This window comes from Excalfactoria chinensis, chromosome 1 (genome assembly GCF_039878825.1).
Source record: "Excalfactoria chinensis isolate bCotChi1 chromosome 1, bCotChi1.hap2, whole genome shotgun sequence".
Lineage (NCBI taxonomy): Eukaryota > Metazoa > Chordata > Aves > Galliformes > Phasianidae > Excalfactoria > Excalfactoria chinensis.
Window position 1 is genome coordinate 112,623,941 of NC_092825.1, and position 20,807 is coordinate 112,644,747.

Consider the following 20,807-nt stretch of genomic DNA (forward strand, 5'->3'; position numbering starts at 1 on the left):
TGTACTCAAGCAAAACCAATTTAAGCTAAGGTAACCTTTAAAGAAGAAAAATGAGCAAAATACAGTACTTTGAAAGAACCACAATTCTACTGGTGTGGCAGAAGGTCAGGGTACAGAAAAACATCGCAAAAAGTAAAGCTGGAAAAAGGTCTGCAATAGTCACAGCAGAAAGTAAGTTGTCCATAGCTAGAAAGTGCTTCTCTCCATCCCCAGTTAACGCTTACAAAGTCATCTGGTTCATAAGAATTCTCTGTAAATGCAAATTCAATTGTCCCTAGACTGAATGTTTCTCTCTACACATGCTGCAAAACTTCCTGTTTGCATGGACACATCCAGGCTAGAAGATGGCATATCCAAAATGTTTTAAAAGTTTGATTTTATTTTCTTTTTTAGCAAAGACACATGAAGGATATGTTTCAGCAGTAATTGACTTTGTATAACTGCAAAATAACTTTCAGAAACTGCTGTCAGAGACTTCTTCCTGGTCTGATTCTTCCCTAAAATGGAAAGATATTGGACTGCATTGAAGCAGTCATTTTTCAAAATTAAATATATGTGACCTATAATTACTCTTTCTCAGCTACAGAAGCACACGGGTTCTGCTCAGGCAGTCACTTATACACACGGAGATTTTCTCCTGCACTTCAGCAAGCACAGGAGAAGACTTACTGTTAATCTTAGATATTAGCAGAAATGGAGCAATAAACTGATAATAAAAGGCTTCTCAGGGTATTCAAGAAGTGTTAGTTACTTGATTTACCATTCCTTTTAATACCCGCCATGCGCACACTGCTGCATCTGCATCCTATAGCAGTGAAACACTTCCACTCAGGTGCACTTAATTAGCAATTCCTGTGAGAAATCAGTCATCAGTTTAAGACAACAGCAATACATTCTGCTCCCAAGGGTAAGAAAAGTTATTGCACAGAGCAGCAGTTTTCTAAGTCTGGTTTTTTTTTATAGTAAAATCAGGTTACATCAGGGAAGAACACACAATCCAAAAAGTGAGCTCTCTGTACGCTTATAGTATAACCATGCTCAACTGATTGGCTGCCTTCAGCAGGATAGCTTTCTTCTCTATGGCCTCTCTTTTGTTTACATGTATTTTTAATACCTCTACCTATTTTTCCTCGTTTCCTGGTATAAGAGGTTCCCTGGAGCAGTACTTACCTAGGATACTCTGTTCCCCAGAAGAAGGGCTTTTGCAGTTCTCCTGCTGGGAATCCTGTAATAGCAAAAAATTATAATTGTGAGGTTATACAGATGAATAACAATATCTAGGTTTGGGTTTATGACCTCTATTTTTTCCATTTAAGAAGGTTTTGCTAGACAAGCTTTCCCTCAGGTAGCATTTTCAGAAGATGATAGAGAAGATGCTTGAGAAGAAGAGATCTCCCTCCTTCAAGACCTCAATGACAGCTACATGCTGCACTGCAAGATTTTTACCTTCAGCCACGGCACACGTGTGCATTTGTGTATGCACACATTATTTTGTTCAACAAACAGCTACGTTGAAACAAAAAAGTTGATTGTCCTTAGGTATGTTGACATATCAACAAAGAATACACAGGCAAAATGCAACAAGAATCAGGAGACTTACCTTAGAGGGGATTTTGTGCTGCAAGAGATATAAGGAAGTGATAAAATGTCAGCTTAATTATAATCTGTGTCAAAGGAACTTGGGCACTTCAGTAAAGCAGAGATGTAGGCAATCAAGGCTGTAGAACCAGTCAGGCTACAGGATTACCTGGCTGCTTTTTCAATTATGGGTAAATGAACCTGTTGGAAAACCCACTATCAAGTGGAGAGACTTCAGTGAGTGATAGTCTACTGATGTTGCACATAGAAACCAATACAGTTCCTTGATAAAAGTCACAGGTTTATTTCTAATTGCTCGGTGACATTTCAGAGATGTTATTCTGAAGACAATTGAGTTGAACATGGCAACAATTTAACAACCCAAATTGTTGATAAATACAGCAGATGTCTATACTCAAGGTTTTCAAATACTGGTGAAAACCGTAGTTTATGTGGGACCAAATGTAAAATTCAGTGCCTTGCCTGAGGAATACCCATCTACAAAGCACAGGCTTCTATCTGCTTCTGAGGTTACCCCACATAGACATCTCCTTATCAATAATTCTCTGATGATTCACTAGTTTTTCTGGGAATCTCTACTTCACCTTCATTAAGTTCTCTGCAAGAAATCGCCTGGCCACTCAGATCAAAACAAAAATCAGATTCAATTGGTTTGACCCTATTCAGTTTTTTTGTTGACAAATAGGACAAGGACGTTTTAATAAGAATTCAGGCAAAATTTTTCCTTTCCTTCCAAAGTCTTTAAATAAGTTATACTGAGTGTAATTCACACAAAATGATACACTAAGTCTTATGCCCTCCTGGCCATCTGCTTTTCTTCCACAGTTCTTCCCTGCCTGCCTTGACCACCAATTTGCAGTTTGTTTTTAAAAGTGTCATTTTCAAACTTATTTTCTGAGTACTTTTTTTCTCTTACTTTTTTTCAGGCACGTTATGAATTGTTTTTCCAGAGCTACAAAACACAATTTTGCCAATGTCAAGGACAAAGTTTTCCTGATCTAATTCTCCTTGTCTCCCAGCACGCAAAGAAGGGTATTGAGAATTTCCTAGATGTGTTCTAAACTATCTCATAGGCACATCCTGATGAAAAGGTTTGATAAGTTCAGAGAAGAACAAAATACACAAAGGCTAACAGAATTATTCAAGAATAGGGCTGTGGCACATCGGTGTAAATAAATGGCACTCCCCCGTACCATGTTGTAACATGCGATATTCTAACAGGACTGAATCACAGAAACACAGAATTGTAGGGGTTGGAAGGGACCTCTAGAGATCATCGAGTACAACACCCCTGCCAAAGCAGGTTCCCTACACCACGTCATACAGGTAGGCGTCCAAGTGGGACTTGAATATCTCCAGAGAAGGAGACTCCACAAACCCCTTGGGCAGCCTGTTCCAGTGCTCCATCGCCTTCACTATAAAGAAGTTCTTGCGCACATTCGTGCGGAACTTACTATGTTTCAACTTATGTCCATTTCCCCTTGTCCTGTCTCCACATACCACTGAAAAGAGACTTGCCACTATGGCCCCCACAACTCAGGTATTTACAAACTTGAATTAGGTCCCCTCTCAGTCATCTTTTCTCAAGGCTAAACAGACCCAGTTCATTTAGCCTTCCTTCATAGGGAAGATGCTCCAGTCCCTTCACCATCTTGCAAGAGGTCCTTGTCTTTCTTTTGAATTCTTCGCCAGATTCATCTCCAGGTAGGATGTGTCTTTTCTAACCCCTGTGTCTGGACACTGAAAAGTGTCTTTTTGCTGCACTTTACTCCTGTTCTTATTCCTCTGGACCATCAGAGCATTTCAAAAGCAGTGGAGCAGATCTAGCTTACTTTAACTACTTCACTATGAATTTATGCTTATCTTGGAGCTCTGACATAACTATTCACCTGCACAGGACTACTTTTAACTTAATTGAATACATTTAGATCCTCTTTATCCATTACATCAGCCTCTCTCATCAGCAAGGTGCTATGAAATTTGTAGGAATATATTTCAAAGTTGAAATTTATTTCTTTTTTGTTTGGTTGGTCTTGCTTTGTTTGGTGGTTGTTGTGGTGTTGTTGTTTTTTTGTTTGTTTGTTTGTCCTTGTTTTTTCAGATTTATATTGGTCTTTAGCTATTAATGAATCCATTTACTAGCTATATACCATATGGCATTATACATATTGTGCAGATGAACAACCTGAGACTCAGGGGAATAGCGTTACTTCTCCAGAGAGACACAATGACATTTCCTCTAATAGTTCACTGTAGCTATGCAAACTAATAATGGATGAAGTAAACTAAAACCAATTGAGATGGCTCACCAAATCATGAGGAAACTTGGAGTTCAAATCTAAATATAAATTAAAATTACATAATTTAATTGCATTATTCATTTATATTGCGTAACATTTTTAACTAAGAAAAGATCTAGTGAAGCCTCATTCAAAGTGCATTTACAGCTTCCAATAATTAGTTGGTCTGTTTAAAGCAACTTCTGACAAGCTGGTAATTTCAGCACATAAATAGCAGATGTGGGAGACAGCTGTGTGGCATAGAGGGTTCTCTGCTGATTATTGTACTAGCAGCTCTTAGTCGAGTTAAAAAATTTTGTAACCTTTTTTTTTACAAGAGTCATTGAATGAATTCAGATTGAGAGCTTTAAATGGATTAGATGTAGCAGAAGAATAAGGGCTGGTCAGCAAGTAAAGGATTTTGAGTACATAGGAAGAATTAAACATGAAAACTATGAGGGTGCTGTTCAGTTACCTAAAAACAGCATTAAAGGCAGGATACATTTCTTTAAAATGGATCCATAGGCTTGGAGCTGTTTCAACAGTGAACCTTTTCCCAGTGCTTTTGATACATCTCTGTACGTTGTTCCAGGAACGTGCATTCTGCCAGCCCTGAAGAGACAAGGTCTCCAGCAAGTCCTGTCTCAGTGTCCTGCAAAGCATCTCAGACAGCTTTGACCTACCCATATGAAGGTGAATAGGGTCAAACACTCTGTCACAACATTGACCAAAATCCTATACCTAATTTCCAGTTTTATCCTGTGGACAAAAAGGATAGGAAACATAAACTGTGTGGGGCACAGTGACTGTTTCAGACTGTGCATGAATAAAAACTGTAGATTTCTGAGTAGTACTGAATACATTCACTAATAGATAAAGAGAAATGGTGGTCTTAAAGGAGAGGACTCAGCAACTTCTGTTTCAGTTTGTGGTTTTGTTTCCCCTCATCTGACAAGAGCAGACTTTTGCTGATCATGAAACAGAAAGGATGGTTAGTGGTAGGCCAAGGAGTACAAAGGGAAGTTTTTTTGAAGGCAGCAACTCTCCCAATTCCTCAGATTAAAAAACCAGAATACTCAGAAAAACTCCTGTCTTAAAGAATATTAGGAAGAAGAGATAAGAAATGAGTGTAAGGATCATACACCATCTCACCCGTGACTGTAATTAAATAACAGAGAACACTGGCCATTAGTAAATTGGAAAAATTGAAGATGAGGGCTCATTTAAGAACACTTAAAGCCTACTTAATAACAGGACTCAAAAAGTATTCAGTCCATATCTGTTGTGTTCATTAACCTTCTGGAAACTAATGGAGCACTTAAAACCACTTCATCAATAACCTTCCAATTAGACCAGCTCTTAAGGGAAGAAAAAGTGGCCCCACATGGTATGCCCTGCTCTCCTGCTAGCCACAGTACCATGTGCTGTTTGCCAGAGCTTGCCTGGCTATAGGCAAGATAAGAGTTTGTCCCTGCAACTCATAAAGTCAGCCAGCTGCCAGCATCAATATCCACATGCCACTTTCTACGAAGATGATACTTACTGCCTAATATGAGCTCTCATCTGTGGTTTTCTCTATGGATGCTAATTTGAACATAATTTCTAAATTCTATTTTAGATTATATCTTCTTCCTGTAAGATGTAATGAAGCTGCTCTCAAAAGAGTCCTCTTGACTTTCACTAGAAAACCACGGTACAAGCACGTATGACTTAGCAAAAGCATAGCTATAAACTTACAGAGATAATATCAACAGTATTTAATTATCTGATACATCTATTCAGGCCCATACCTAATAGAGAGCGTTGCTTTTATTTTCCTCTGTTTGCTGTAAATCCACTTTTCATTACTGTTCACATCCCACAAATGTTACTTTTTTGACATATTCTAGAGACATGCATGTCTACACTTGGAAAGAAAATTAAATACACCAAACATCTAACAAGCAGTTCTCTTCCACTCGTCACATATTCAAGGGCCAATATTTCAGTAATATTCAGAAAATCTTCTCTTCAACAGTAGTAATCTAGCATACTTTGATCATCACTTGTATCTATTTTCAGCTTGTATTTATTGACTGCTCTGGAGCTCATTAAAATAAACACTCGCATTGGGAAAGTGTTTTTGTGTTCCAGTGATTATAATTAAAAAAAGATAGTATTCATGCTGCTTAGATTATACGAAGTGTACTTAGACACCTCAGCAGCATCTAAAGGCAATGATAGGCACCTGCTGTCCTTGTTAGGTACCTATAATTGAGGGGAAATCGACTAACAAATACTAAGAAAATTACATTTAGAATTTAGGTGAGTAGCAGCCATTATAAACATGCATCATTGTTAATCTCAGACACTTTGGAAAAAAGAACTGGAAAATAAGTAGAGCTCATGTATAGAGAGAATCAGGAGTAAACTTTAATAAGAAGATAAATTATATGTACCACGTTTTATAAATCTGTTCTTTGCAGCATATCTTACCTTGATATTTATTTCTCCTTTGCAAATATTAACAGAATTGTTGGCCATTCATGTTATCAATAGTTCACTAATGAAAGTGAAATGAAGCAATAGCAAACATAAAGGGTGTTTGCACTGAAGCATGACAGAATTCATTACAATCTCTGCACATCGATGTTTTGCTGTATTCTCCCAGATTTTCTCCCATTTTCTAAGTCATCTAGTTTCTACTGTCTATTAATTTTCACTTTCTGTGAAGGAAGGCCTTTTCTTTCAAACAATTGGGCAGTCAAGATGCCATTAAAAACTTTAACAACTTGCCCTTATATGAAGACTGTATGAAGATTGCAGCAATTTCTTATGTAACGCATATGTCAGTAGTACAGACTATAGTGACAAGAGAATTTATTAACCTCTTGCCAGAAACACACCAGTGACTTCCCTGTGCAAAACAAAAGCATCTTCCTAGAAGTGATCAGAACTGCCATGTTCTCCTCCACTTCTGCAGGTACCTGACGGCTGCTCCCCGGTTCAAAGCACAGACAGTGCCTTTTCTCTAAATTGTTTCATGAAGTCCTCAGTGACTAATTGAGTTTGGAATTGCTGTGGTTATGCTGATAATATCACATAGTACATTTCTGTTTCCAAATTGAGGAATCGTAATTCTTAGAATCAACTTTGCAACTGAGACTTTTCCAGTGAACGTAGAAGCTTCTTTCCAGACACAATCTGCATTATGCATTTTAAAATTTGATTTTCTCAAATACCACTTCTTAGTAAATTCACTTATCAAGAGATGAAATAGATGGGCCTTGAACACACTAAAAACTAGTTTGCCCACTGAAAAGTAACTGCACTCAAGAAGACAAAGAGCCTACCTAGCTCATTCTCTCCAGCAGCAACTAGCTGTTCTGGTATAGGGAAAGGTATAGGAAAAGTGCATTGGGAATCTGTGAGGCAGTTCTGCTAGTATAACTTTCTACCTTCAGCAATCAGTAGCAGAGGAATCTGTCTTCCTGAATCACAGTTTCTATTTGTTCCTTTTCTCAGGAGAGAACATCCTTTTTTTTTTTTTTTTTTTTTTTTTTCAGATTGTTTCTTAATAAAGTGACCGACACAGACCTTCTGGTAATACATTCCTCCAAATATTTAGAAAACAGTTAATTTGTTCCTACCCCTTTTCTCACCTCTAATTAGTCATTATTTATGGAAGGACTTTCTTTCTTGTCCAATGACAACTCTTAATTAATAGCACTGGGAAAGGACCTCATGAAAATTGTTCCATAGAAATAAATGTAATTTCCCAAGCTCATTTACAAGTTAAATTCCAAAAAGCTGCAATAGACTACAGAACCATGATTCTTTTCTAAAGGAAAGCAAAAATTAAGTCACATTGACTCTTCCCTACTATTCTGTATGTTTGTTCTCGCTCTTCTTTGTTATGGCCAGTTTCCTTTGCATAGGCACAAGAATGATTTTTCTCTGCATGTTATTTTATCTCTCTGGATGCTCTTTTGCAAAAAAAAGTATTTGACATTTGCCACACCTATTCTGCCTGTGAAATGGCCGATGTAAGTAATAAGCCAAACACCAAAACTGGTTCTCATACTCTTAGAAAGTCATTCCTCCAGTCTTTGAGGTCTTGTTACACCCCCACTTCACATTTAACTTGCAAGAGCTCATGCTTATTTTTGTTTTCAAATGATTTTCTTTTTTTAAGAGCATTTTTTATATTGTTTAGCTAGGCCTTTCATAGCACATCACCACCCCCTGTAGAACTTGCTGTGGATTACTACTGAGATCATATCTGCACAGTATTAAGACAACTCCTGGGTGTGAGATATGCCCAGAGATACAGCTTACCACAGCAGCATGCTTGCAATTGCTAAGTTTAGTCTCACACACCACAATTCCCTCCCAGCAGCATTAATGGGAACTTGGTAGCGATGTGACCAATATTTATCAGCAGGTTCAGACCCAAGAATGTTCTCTGTATATCTCACAGTGGCCATGTATCCTGCAAAGCACAGTGGTCATTGGTGGGAGACTATTTCTGCTGTGCCTTTCTTCAAGCCTCCTCTCCAATTGCATGTAATTTGTATGGCAAATGCAGTATTTGTTCAGAAAGAGCCACCTAAAGCCTTTTCTTCTTAGAAACAGTCCTAAAACAACAGCAGGCATCACTATCCAAACTTCAAGGTCAAATACCAGCAGTAAAAGACAGTCTGCAGTTCTGATACAAAACACAGTCATCTTCACACCTGTGACAGATAAGTTACGTTTGACAGCCCTCTGTTTCATGACACAGCAAGTGTGAAATTTAGCTTCAGTAGCTCCAGCCTCTCACTGCAGCTTTCTCTAATGTGCCATGGTGGGGAGGCTGGGAGAGATGAATGCTGCTGAAACTTGAAAGGATCTCATTTTAAAGAAGATGTAACAGCAACAGCTCTCATTTTGCACTGACAGTATCCGCTTCATCCACACAATACATCTGAAAGAGCAGTGGTGACCAGTGCTCAGTTTAGCAGGAAAACCAACTGTCGTTTCTGAGGTGTACTTTAGAGCTTTGATCAACCCAGTGAAACCCACCTCAAGAGTTCATTTCGACAATAGACAAAAACATGGCTGCTTAACAATGGCGGACCTCTAATTAAAGAGGAGCAGTCTAGGCCTAGAATTAATTTTAATCAAAAGACCTGCCTAATTACCTTGCTTGCTTTATGAATGAGCTCACTTAGACACAAAAGAATGTAAATTTGGGGGCAAAAAATAGTTTACAGGAATAGGGAAAAGCAGATACTAGCACTTACCTACAGATACTTCTATTTGTCATTGGAAAATATTGAACAACTGCAGTGGACATCACTTCTTAGGTTCTCTGGTCTGTGTCACAGTTTTCTCTAACAATGATTATTTCTTTATATGTACTAGTACTAGTGAACTGATTTCCTGTCACTTAAAAAGTTACTGTGTATTTATGGCAGTGTACGTGCACATCTTTTTGCCACAGCAAATAGAATATAGAAAATGGTATAAGCTCCAATAAAAGTGATTTAAGCTAATGCTTTCTTTCACACTTACAATGGACAGCGTGTTCATAAGCAGTTACTACAATTCAGCTGACACAAGGTAACTCATTAAGCAGTAGTAATTCCAATTTGTGGAGCTCTTGCTTTTTCAACACTATCCTCAAGCTAAAGATGGCTCACAGCTGAATTACCATGTCTGCATTTCTGATTTTCACCACACCTGATAGTCAGTCACATTCACACAAACTGTACAGATATTGTCTTAAGCTGGATACATACATTTTCCAAACCGACACTTGAAAAGTAGTCTCAGAATTCAGATACTCACTGATCTGATTGGTGGATGCACTATAAAAAGCATTGACAGTAGTTGGGCTCGTAAACCACCTGTAGCAAGAACAAAAGAAATCAGCTGTCAGTACACCTCAACATCTCTCTGAATACAATGAGCAAAGACAAAAAGTTAACTCAGTGGAAAGATGCAGAAATGTAAAAGATCTAGGATTTATTAAAGTTTAATTATTTCTCCAGTTCGACATGTGCTACTTATAGTTTCTGGAACACTGAAATCTATTGTTTAATGGCTTTAATTTAAGTTCACATAGTGAGAGACTGCTAAGCTTCCTATTGCAGAATCTGTTGTACTTCTAAGTGACAGTTGTGCCTGTAAGGTCTGCTGTGCTGACAAACAGAAATTCCAACTTCACCTGACAGAGGTACAACACTGATAGCAGCTGTAAAAACTCTTTCCAGTTCTATTATATTTTTCTTTCAACCATGTGTGGAGAATCTTCCTCTTGAAATTAGAGAGCATTTTTTAAGCACCTGAAGTGGATTCAGACTCTTTGCTGAGCAGCTACTTGTACAATTAGGATGATGCCAACATCACCATTTCTGGAAACCTAAGTCTGAAATAAATTTCTTCGCTGTCTGTACCCTACTCAGCAAACACGGATATCAGTGTACCCATAAACAGATATCTTGCAAAGCAAAACAAACTTTACTTCTTCTCACAGTTAGATTTCCCAAACCTACTGAAAGGAAACTTTGATCTGAAATGCAAACAGGATTTATGGAGCTCCTTACATTAAGCTCATCTGCATTAGCAGTGATTTCACCCACATGAGTAGAAAAATCTCAATAGACTTCAGCAAAATCCAAATCCCCTCTGAGAAAATTCTGACTCCAGTTGAGTCCAGGATTTCAGCTTATACTTTTATAATGAAGAAATAAGATAATATTAAAGTAATAAAGATAATGAGAATTAGTTGCTAATTCATAATAAAATAGAAACAACTGCAGTAAATGTCCAAGAAGGAAAGTCCTGATGTCTCCAGCAGTACATTACTCAGAAATTTTGTAAGGCTCAAAGGCAATGAATGTAATGAAAATGTTTTGGAAATTTTCTTCTAAAGAGAAGAGATGGCAGCTGAACAACAATGAGCAAGACAAAGGAAGATCTATCAGAACATGGAAAATGTGTGATGTTGGTGACATTCAAGTCCACGATTTGTGCTTTAAAATAGCACCATCAAATGAACTAGTGATCTGCAGATCCTGACTGTTTTCCTGGCAACTCACATCCTTGTGGAAACCATACAACAAAGGAGAGAGTTTCAGAATGGAAGCATTCTGTCTTTTATCCATAAATTTATCTGCTTTTCTCATGTTCAAAGCTTATTTCACAATGCAGCAACTAGGAAAAGTAACCAAGGAAAGCCAAGTGTGATGGCATGTAAATATCTTAATCATCCATCACATTGGATTCTCTAGTTGCCACAGATAATATTCCCAGTTTTGCTTATTAGGATATGCTGAAGGGGAGGAGCTGGGGAAGGTTGTTTATTTTGTTCTGTTTTCTGTTTCCTCCTTAATAAAGGAATGAAATATTAGAGGTAATGTAATGAGATAGTGAAGTATTTAAGAAAGAATGCTTATGAAGAAGGGAAAAAGAAATCAGGTTCTGTCATTTGCTACATTTTAATTTCATGTCTGTTCACAGAATTGATGAGCTGAATTGTTAAGGATTCCAGCCAGCCACCTGTACAGTGGTTACCTGCTCTCCTGGTTTAGCAGTAGCTCTGGAAGACTTGTCACTTTTTGACAAGGAGACCTCAGAGGGACGCATCTGAAATACTCAGTACTTCAATTTGGATTTCAATGAAGTTTGAGCAAATAGCACTGCAACTTCCACCTTACTCTGTCAGTTTATTCCACTTAAAACATCCTTTCTATTCCCTTGAACAGCATCTTTTAAGCATGAAAAAGGCTTCCGAACCACAAATACAGCCTTTTTATAAATCCGTCTTAGAGTGCATGTCTTACAGGGTTCCCTCATTTTCAGTCACAGGATCAAGGGCCTGAGGCAGATAACTTACACTTCAAAACAGACTGATGTGCTTTGATCTTCTCTCCATCCTCTTTGCCGTTGCAGTCATGGGGCCCACACTGGGCTCACCACAACTCACTCAGGATAGGAAATACCACAAGTAGTGTTTGAGGAGCTCTTCACTGAACAGCAGTGTCTCTCTAACAGTATAAGTCTACATCTGTTTCTACTGGGTAAGGAGTTAGCCACTGTGATGCATGCATTTTTTACTACAGAAACACCTCATTTAGCCTGAAAGAAACTAAGGACATCACACCTCTACTGGTCACACTTTGATACCTATGAACCTACCTTGTAGCTTGTAGACAAGCTACTGAGTCTCATCACAACATCTCTATGCCAAGGCTACTCCTTCCTTCATGTTCTACCATTGCTACAGCAGAACTCATCTTGTCTCCTGAGCTTGGTATCAGCCACAGACCAATAGCAGCCTCATTTTTCTCAATGTAAAATTGTCCTTTGTTCTTTCCAAGTCACTGTTACATGAGTAGGCCTCAGAAACAACTCAATATGAAATCTGTTACATTTTTGAGCAGATAGGAAGCTGTACCAAGGAGTCACAAAGGAAAGAGTTTTCAAGTGACAAGTAGCGTATACTTGCTGAATTACATGTTTGACACTTAGACACTCTGGCAAAGAGCATATTTGCACTCCAGCATTCTGTTGTACCACTCCAAGCCATTCTCAAGATCTAGAAACCATTTTCCACAAAAGAACAGAAATAACAGAGACTGCTTCCATTCAGACAAGACAAACAACTTCACTTAAAAACTGTCAGCATTTTTTAGTGTGTTCCTTGAAATGACTGAGCCTTCAATGAGAGATCTTAATCATAGAATCACAGAATGACCAAGGCTGGAAAAGTCCTCTAACATGGTCCAGTCCAATTGTCCAACTATCAACATTTCCCACTAAACCACGCTCCTCAGTACAACATGTAAACATTTCTTCAACACCTCCAGGAATGGTAACTCCACCACCTCCCTGGGCAGCCTGTTCCAGAGTCTGACCACTCTCTCAGAGAAGTATTTTCTAATGCCCAGCCTGAACCTCCCTTAGCACAACTTGAGGCCATTCCCTCTTGTCCTATTACTAGTCACATGGGAGGAGGGGCCAACCTCCACCTCACTGCAACCTCCCTTCAGGTGGTTGTAGAGAGAGATAAGGTCACTCCTGGAACTCCTGTAGACTAAATAATCCCACTTCCCTCAGCTTCTCCACGTAAGGATTGTGCTCCAGACCTCTCACCAGCTTCATTGCCCTTAACTAATAATACATCAAGTTACTATAAGAGGAGCTGTAATAAGTAGCTGTCAACGTTAAATTTTAAGGTGAAGCAAATTTAGAAATAGCTCTCATATTCCTGTTTGAAGTCAGGTTGCCTGGGATTTCACTCTAGATCTAGTTACTATGTCAGTGCATTTGCTCTATTATCAGAAGTATAGAAGAGATAGGATAACAAAGAAACAAGTTGTGCCACATCACTACTTAAATTGAGGTTTAGAGGTCAGGAAAAGGCTCCATTAGGCTCCTTCCAGCCTTTCCTGTCCAGAGCAGGACCACCCACAGGATTTCTAAGATCAGAGCCCTCTGGCAGTCAACAGCCTGCCCAGCATCTTCTGTGCCTGCTTTTCTTTTTCTGAGCAGTTTTTGTGGTGTCCCTAACCACATCCAGCCCAGCACACCTGAAAACTGCCCTTCTCTGCAGAAACCAAGGGCCAGGATGGACAAACAACTCTGTGTGACTGAAAAATTGAAATAAGTCTTGCAGAAAATCCAGGATCACTTCTTGTGTGTCCTGTGTCAGCACAGAGGTTTGAGTGAATAATAATGTTTGATATTTCCTGATGTCAAAGGAAAAAGACGATAACAATGTAGTGAGATGCCCAAAATGTTCTCTGATTTCTTGTTATGGGCAATTATGCTACAGGTGTTAAGAAGCATAGATTCAATCACTGTTAAAAAGATGTTTACATATACACGAGTATTTCCACATATTAACATATATTGCTCCAAGAATGGATAAATTCCACTGAAACCCCAGTTCTCCTCTATGGCTCTCTTTCACCTCCCTCTGCTGTAATCATGTCGCAGCTGGATTAAGGTAACTGCCTTCACACTTGCTCTCTTCCCTCCTTTGCTCTCCCTTTTCAGCCTTGTTACCTCTATTCAGCCCTGGCCATCCACCTGGCACTGCTTCAGGCATCATATTCTTCAGTTGCTACCACTAATCCCTCCTGTACATCTCTGTCCTGATACTAGCACTTACTCTCTGGTTTGAAAGAGATGGCTGTGAAGACAAGAGCCAGCTCCCCAGCCAGCTGCTGGGATGATAACCAGTATCCAAGGAAGGTGTTGTGACTGGGGTGCCTTCAGGGTATCCAGCCCCTAGGCACCCCAATATGACATCACATCTCCTTAGCAAGAGCTGGCATGAAATGTGTCCCTATGCATCCCTCCATCCATGGCCAGAGCAATACCTCCCCATTCCATTTTTCTCTAAGCCAAGTGACCACTAGGTAAGGAGGGAGAGAAACACAAGAGAAGGAATTTTAATAAATACTCCTGGTTTGGGGGATTTTTTCTGCTTCTTACATTACAAAACAGCTGTATTTCCAGAAGAACTATTTCCACTTTGAAATGCACGTTCCTCTTTATTGAACTCCTTTGCCTTCTCAGCTCCTCCATCTGTCCCTCTGATGGTGCTTCCCTGGTGTTCTAAGTGAACCAGCACTTTGATTTTTCATATAGCTGATTATACTGATGAAAGAGTCCATTTTGTTTGCTAAGAAATCTGCCCTTTCTGCTAAATGAATATAGTGTTTCACTTTTGGGGGCAATAAATGGGTAGTAAAGAATAGGCATTATTTCCATACATACTCCTTTTCTCATTTGTCAGTCCACAGCATGGACCATTTTATAATATATTTCTCTAATTGTAAATATTTTGCTAAAAGCTACTTAACCAGAGAAAAGAGGAAACAAAGAAAACAGAAACAATCCCTAAGGGTAATTCTCTATTAACATAGTGCCAAGCTTCATTGTAGACCAATGATCTGTGGAATTCAATGAATGATACAGACTTTAAAAATAAAAACAAAAATAAAAAGAGAGAAAAAGAGAGAAAGAGAGAAAGAGAGAGAAAGAGAGAAAGAGATAGAAGCAAATTAAAAAGAAGTGATCTGATAATCAAAATGTGGCACAATCTGATACTTTTAAGTCCACCTTTGTTGTACCGCTCACTGATCAAAGTTATCTTTGTTATAATAAATTAAAACATGGGATGGTGTTTTTACTAGCAGTGGCAATGGATCTCTATGCTTTGATATACCTCAGCTGACACAGCAACAGATGTCAGTGTAAGGCACACCACCTTCAGATCTCATTTCTGTCCCCAAGTATATGTAGAGGCAGAATAACCTCCCAAGAGAAATCACCATGGCTGAGAGCCAGGTGGGTTTAGCCCTGGTCCCCACAAACAGCAGAGCATGTAGCTGTACTGGTGAAGGAGAAATGCTGAACAAGATATTGGGATGTCTCAGGCCAGGGGTCCCCAGCCATGCCCAGCAAATGAGCTGCCTGGGATGGAGATACAAGGGTCTGTTCCCTGTACTGTATGCATGCACACTTGGGGACAGCAATCCCACCAGGACTTCCCATCTCCCCTTTACACTGTAGACAGAGCAGAAGGGATCACTAATTCTCTTTTATTCCACTTTCAGCGGATGAACTACTTTGTGACACTAGCCCTGTTTACCTCCTTCGTTTTTTTTTAGCAAAGGAAAATGCAAAAGCAGACATGAACAAATCTACCTAATGACAAGACAAAGGTGATGAAAGGTCTTCTATTAAATAACCCTTGAAATAAGAGAGCAAAGACAAGGATGAGGAAGCAGTCAATCTTGTGGTGTTTGGTGGAGTAAAACCTTCATTTTTTAAGCTTACTCACATGATGTGACCGTTCTTAGATTACAGCCCCTGCGGTGCACAATGGGGATTACCTGACCACTAATGGCCCTTAGAGGGGACATCTCACATCATGCCATCAATTTACTTGGTCTGTGTTTGTGCTGCCTCAACTCTGCTCGGAGAATGAGGCTGCTGTGTACCATTTCTACAAAGAATCATAAAATCACAGAATGGCTTGGGTGGGAAGTTACCTCAAGGATCATCAAGCTCCAACCTCCCCACTACAATCAGGGTCACCAAACTCCATATTTAATACTAGACCAGGCTGCCCAGGACCCCATCCAAACTGGCTTAGAACACCCCAAGGGATGGGGCATCCACAGCCTCTCTGGGCAGCCTATTCCAGCACCTCAGCACTCTCCTGGTTTTTAGAAGCAGGTGCTATATTTCACTAGGGTTAACAATTGCAACATCAGAGAAAAGTAGGACAAGAAGACATAACCCACCATTAAAATTAAGCTATCAACATCCTCAAGTACACAGGACCAGTTATGAAACTCTAAGCAGGCACAGGCTGTGCCTCTCTTGCTGGCACCCTCTACCATCCTCAAAACAAGGTATAGTTCAACATGAGCGAGAATTTCTGGAGCCATAGGGAAATTGCATCACAGAAGCCAAGCAGCTGCACTGATTTCAAGGTCTCAGTGCAGGAGGAGTCATTTTTAAGTAGAGTGATTAGAGTAATTAATTTCTGTTTAGGTTTTAATTTGCATTTTAAGGATTTGATTACCCACCAGTAAGAAAAGAGACTGATTCTTTCACGTATCTGATGACTGTATGTGACACAATTTGTATTCTCTGGTTTACAAATCAGTAAATATAACATATGTAAATTAAATCATGCCTTAGTCTGTAACATCGCTATCAACAGCAGGTAACTAACAGTGCTGATTGCTACTAATAATAATATTATTTCTTGATAATTGTTCCATTCATAGAAAATTTATTTCATAAATCCCCACTGTACCATTCCAAATTCTAACTGTGACCAAGACACATAATCCACTTTTAACAGAGATTCAATTACTCCTTTTTTTTTCATTAAATTAAAAGTTTAAGCTGCAAGCACATGACCATTGTGCTTGAACAGGAATATCTAGAACTTAATGAGAAAAGCAATTCTGTGATAAAAATATCCACAGGAGTTGCTGAGTAACTGTTGTTTTAGTTTTTTGGTTTTTTTTTTTATGACCATAAGCATTTTTATCGCAATATATTGCTGCACCTATAATTCTATTACAATAAAACTGTATAAATTAAATACCATAAATTACAACACTGCTAAAAGAGTATGAAAATTTATCTTTTGTCTACTCACTCTGTTTTTGGAACTTCTTTTCTAAGCCAGTAGAAATCAGATTGGGCTGCATATCTGCGAGTTTGTAATACGTTGCCAAAATAGTCACTCTCTGTAAACTTCAGCTGTATAGGCAAAGCACAGATATTTTTTAGGACATGACCAAGGAAACAAGAGCTGACAAAACAATCAGAACTTTTAATTAAATACAAACAAACAAAAAAACGTGATCAAAACAAATTTTCACAGTTGATAGAAAGAATAAATATTTTGTGATACTGGTTTAAGAAATGGATGGTAAATGGATTTACTGGAATGTCAGATAAGCTTTCATCTGCACAGATGCAGTTGAGGAAATCAGAAGTACCCAATGACAAACTGCAGACTGCATGTTTCTACAGCTATTATAAGGCAGCCTCTTTTCTTTAAGGAAAGAGGTCACAGAGAATCACAGAATGGCCTGGGTTGGAAGGGACCTCAAGGATCACAAATCTCCAACCCCCCTGCCACAGGCAGGGCCACCAACCTCCACATTTACTACTAGACCAGGCTGCCCAGGGCCCCATCCAACCTGACCTTGAACACCCCAAGGGACGGGACATCCACAGCATCTCTGGGCACCCTATTCCAGCTCCTCACCACTCTCATAGTAAAGAACTCCCCCCTGATATCCAACCTAAAACTATCCTCATTCTTAAAAGTTCATTTTAAGACAGCTTTCAAGACAGTAACAGAGCCTCTTTTTCTCTGCTTTGCATTTCACTGCAAATGCTTTGTATTGTGTGCCCCTGGAGGATTCTGCTGCTGTTTACAGGTTTTTTACCATTAAACTCATACAGCCATAGGGTTCCACGTTCCCACAAGCCTCCAAATCTATTAGCAACCCACGCACACAACTAACCATGCAAGAAAAAGGTATTCTAACGTCTTACATAAATCCAGCTGAAATCGCTGTTGCCAATTTCAAGCAATATTAGGACTTGTGAGATAGTTATACATCAAACTTATCTGTTTTTTCAACTGTAATTAACAATTAATTAATAATAATAGATATAAATACTTATCTGTGGTAAGTATTTCCATACCATGAGTGGTAAAGCTGGTCACATCCTCTGTCTCTTTGCACTGGCTGCACAGCACCACCTCACCCTACACTTTCATGGACAAAGACTAAGCTTGTAGAGTTGGCTCTTCCAAGGATCCTCAATAAATCATGCCTTCTTTTAGTGTTCTTTCATGTTTTCTGGCAAAGTAACTCTATCCCTATTTGGATTTTAGTGGTTCAAGATTGAATTTGTGGTTCCACTTTACCTATGACTTGCAGTAATACAATTCATCACACACATGACACAATTACTTTTTTGGAAAATATGTTATTCTTCATCATCTTCCTTTTGGATGTCTCTAAGTTGAATAAATACTGGCTCAGGTCTGAGGGCCCAACAGTATCCTTGTGCAGCATGTCTTACTATAGGGCTGTACAGCAGTTAGGGCCTGAAGACATGATAATCAACAAGCTTAGAAAACTCATAGCCTGGAGAAAGAGCAGAGAGCCTATACTATATTGGAATCATCAGTTGTGATACTTCAGACAAAAAAATGCACTTGGTTTTTGAAGGCCATTACCTTGAGGAGATATGTTTTTGTTTTGTTTTGTTTTTATAAGTAAATACAAAATTTGCGCTGAAGTACTCTTAACCTGAAACAGGGTTAGTAGCAGGAAGGTTCTTTGCACCCAGGTAAATTTTACTGCCAGCTGGCATGATGGCCATCTTACTTCAATACAAAATCATTGATGATTTACTCACTAGAGCTTAAAAATAACCAAGCAAGCTGAAACCCAGATGTGGGCAAAACAAAAGAAAAGCTTTGATTTTGGACGGCAGTAGAAGAGAGCAAAGAATGGTCCCAAGATGTAAAAGAAGAAAGCTGCAAGTCTGACACTTACTGTTTTGATGTCTTCATTAATATATGTGTCATTCATTATAAATTGAGGGTAACCCACTTTTGCCATAACTGCTTTTGCCTTTGAAAAGAAAAAGGAAAGAAAGAATTGGCAGGTATAAACATTTCTCAGCTGTTGTTTGGCTTTTTTATTTTGTTTTGTTTTCCATTATTTTCCACTGCATAGCATTATGTCTCTCTGAAGGCATCTTAATTTAACTTCAAACCAACTTGCCTACAAGGTAAACTCAGTGACACAAATGAGTTTCACTTCACAACATGGTCAGATTATCACAGTGGGTCTGTTGACACCTGCAGAGTTTTTGCAGAATTACAGCAATCTGTTTGAAAACAAAAATCTTATTCTTAACAGCTACCAGTAACTGAGATAATCAAATGGTGAAATGCCTCTTTTTACAATGTTTTCCAAAAGGCTCCAGGAAATGTGCCATTTTGCTATGGCCCAGCAGCTGGTACACATCCAAGTGTTAAAATACATTTATTTCACAGATATGGCTAAGCCTGGATCCCAGCAAGAGCAAACCAGCATGATTTCACTGACAATCACTTCCCTTTACATCTGAGGACGGGTGAACATTTTTCTGACAGACATTTTACTTTCCTAAAACCACATGGGCTGACCTTTAGTTCATCCTCTACTTTCAGTCCTCTAATTTACAGCCTTTAGCCTTTGCTAACATCATTAATGGTGTTAAAGTGAGCCACTTAGCTTTCCTTTGATTTTGTTTTATTCCTTTTCAGTCATGAACTGGTCCCAGTGTTTATGCGTAATCCATGTAAACACACTGATGTGAATTAATAGCAGCTGCAGATGAGCACTGCCACTTCATAAATCATAGCATAAAAATATAAACAACTTTAGCAATGGCCTTACAAAAACAGCAGCAGGTCACCCAGACACAGAGCATTGCTGTGAAAATAGTGTATTTCCAAGGGAAAAGCAGAAGAATATGAAAGGATAAGATGAGATAAGATGACACACAAAGAAGTGAAATATGACAAAGCTATTGAATAAATTAAAGCTGTGATGCATCAGGGTAGCACAGAGTTTTCACTTCATATGTTTTTGGGAAGCTAAGTTTAATTTATCCTCAAATATTTTGGGATTTCCACCATCCATCACAAAAAGCTCTTCTGGAAATATTGTCTGGAAAGTCAAATGCCTAAAAACAAGTGAATATTACAAGATACAAAGTGCAACAAACTGACTGGGCTTTAAACAAACAAGAATAATATCAACACTGTGTTCTATCTGCAAGCAGATCCTGGATCCTGGAAGCTGGCCCCCCTGCTTCTTTCTTGCTGCATGGGATGGCAGTTCAAGGGAAGGTCCCCTTTTCTCCACAGTAAAATCCTTACTCTTTTTTTTGCCTCCACAGCATCTCATACAACAAAGCCTCTCGTGAAGACCAGAGGCAACAAGAGTTAGAATAGTTTGTTCCACAACAGTAAGAAAGCTGATAGGAACTGCCTCGGTTTAACGAAAACTCTCTTCTATTTCATTTTTGAGAAGAAAAACCTATTAGCTTCTTGAAACTCCTTCAATTTCTCAATCTCATTTCCAACCTAAAGTCATAATCCTCCATTTGTGACATCACAATTAATTGCGGTTGAGATAATTAAGACATCTCAAATAGAAGATTACAACTTCAGGTGGGAAATTAGCAGCAGGAGCAGATGAACGCTTAAGCAAGAAAGATCCCATTGTCATGCAAATATCCCCAGTGAAAAAAAAAAAAAACACAATGGAAGACAAATGCTGAACAGGAAATATGAAATGAGCCAAATTAACTCTCAGCTGAATGTTTTCTCAGTTTTCCAGAAGG

General features: G+C 38.8%; 1 protein-coding gene across 1 annotated transcript in view; it reads right to left on the reverse strand.

Moving 5' to 3' along the window:
* The window catches only part of PHEX (phosphate regulating endopeptidase X-linked), an 86,658-nt gene that overhangs the window by 12,373 nt on the left and 53,478 nt on the right, over nucleotides 1–20,807 (reverse strand). The window contains exons 11-14 of the mRNA XM_072340187.1: nucleotides 18,965–19,042; nucleotides 17,038–17,141; nucleotides 9,690–9,748; nucleotides 1,171–1,225 (exon numbers count right to left, since the gene is read on the reverse strand). Coding sequence (XP_072196288.1) covers nucleotides 1,171–1,225; nucleotides 9,690–9,748; nucleotides 17,038–17,141; nucleotides 18,965–19,042 — 296 coding nt within the window. The remainder of the gene's footprint in view (nucleotides 1–1,170; nucleotides 1,226–9,689; nucleotides 9,749–17,037; nucleotides 17,142–18,964; nucleotides 19,043–20,807) is intronic.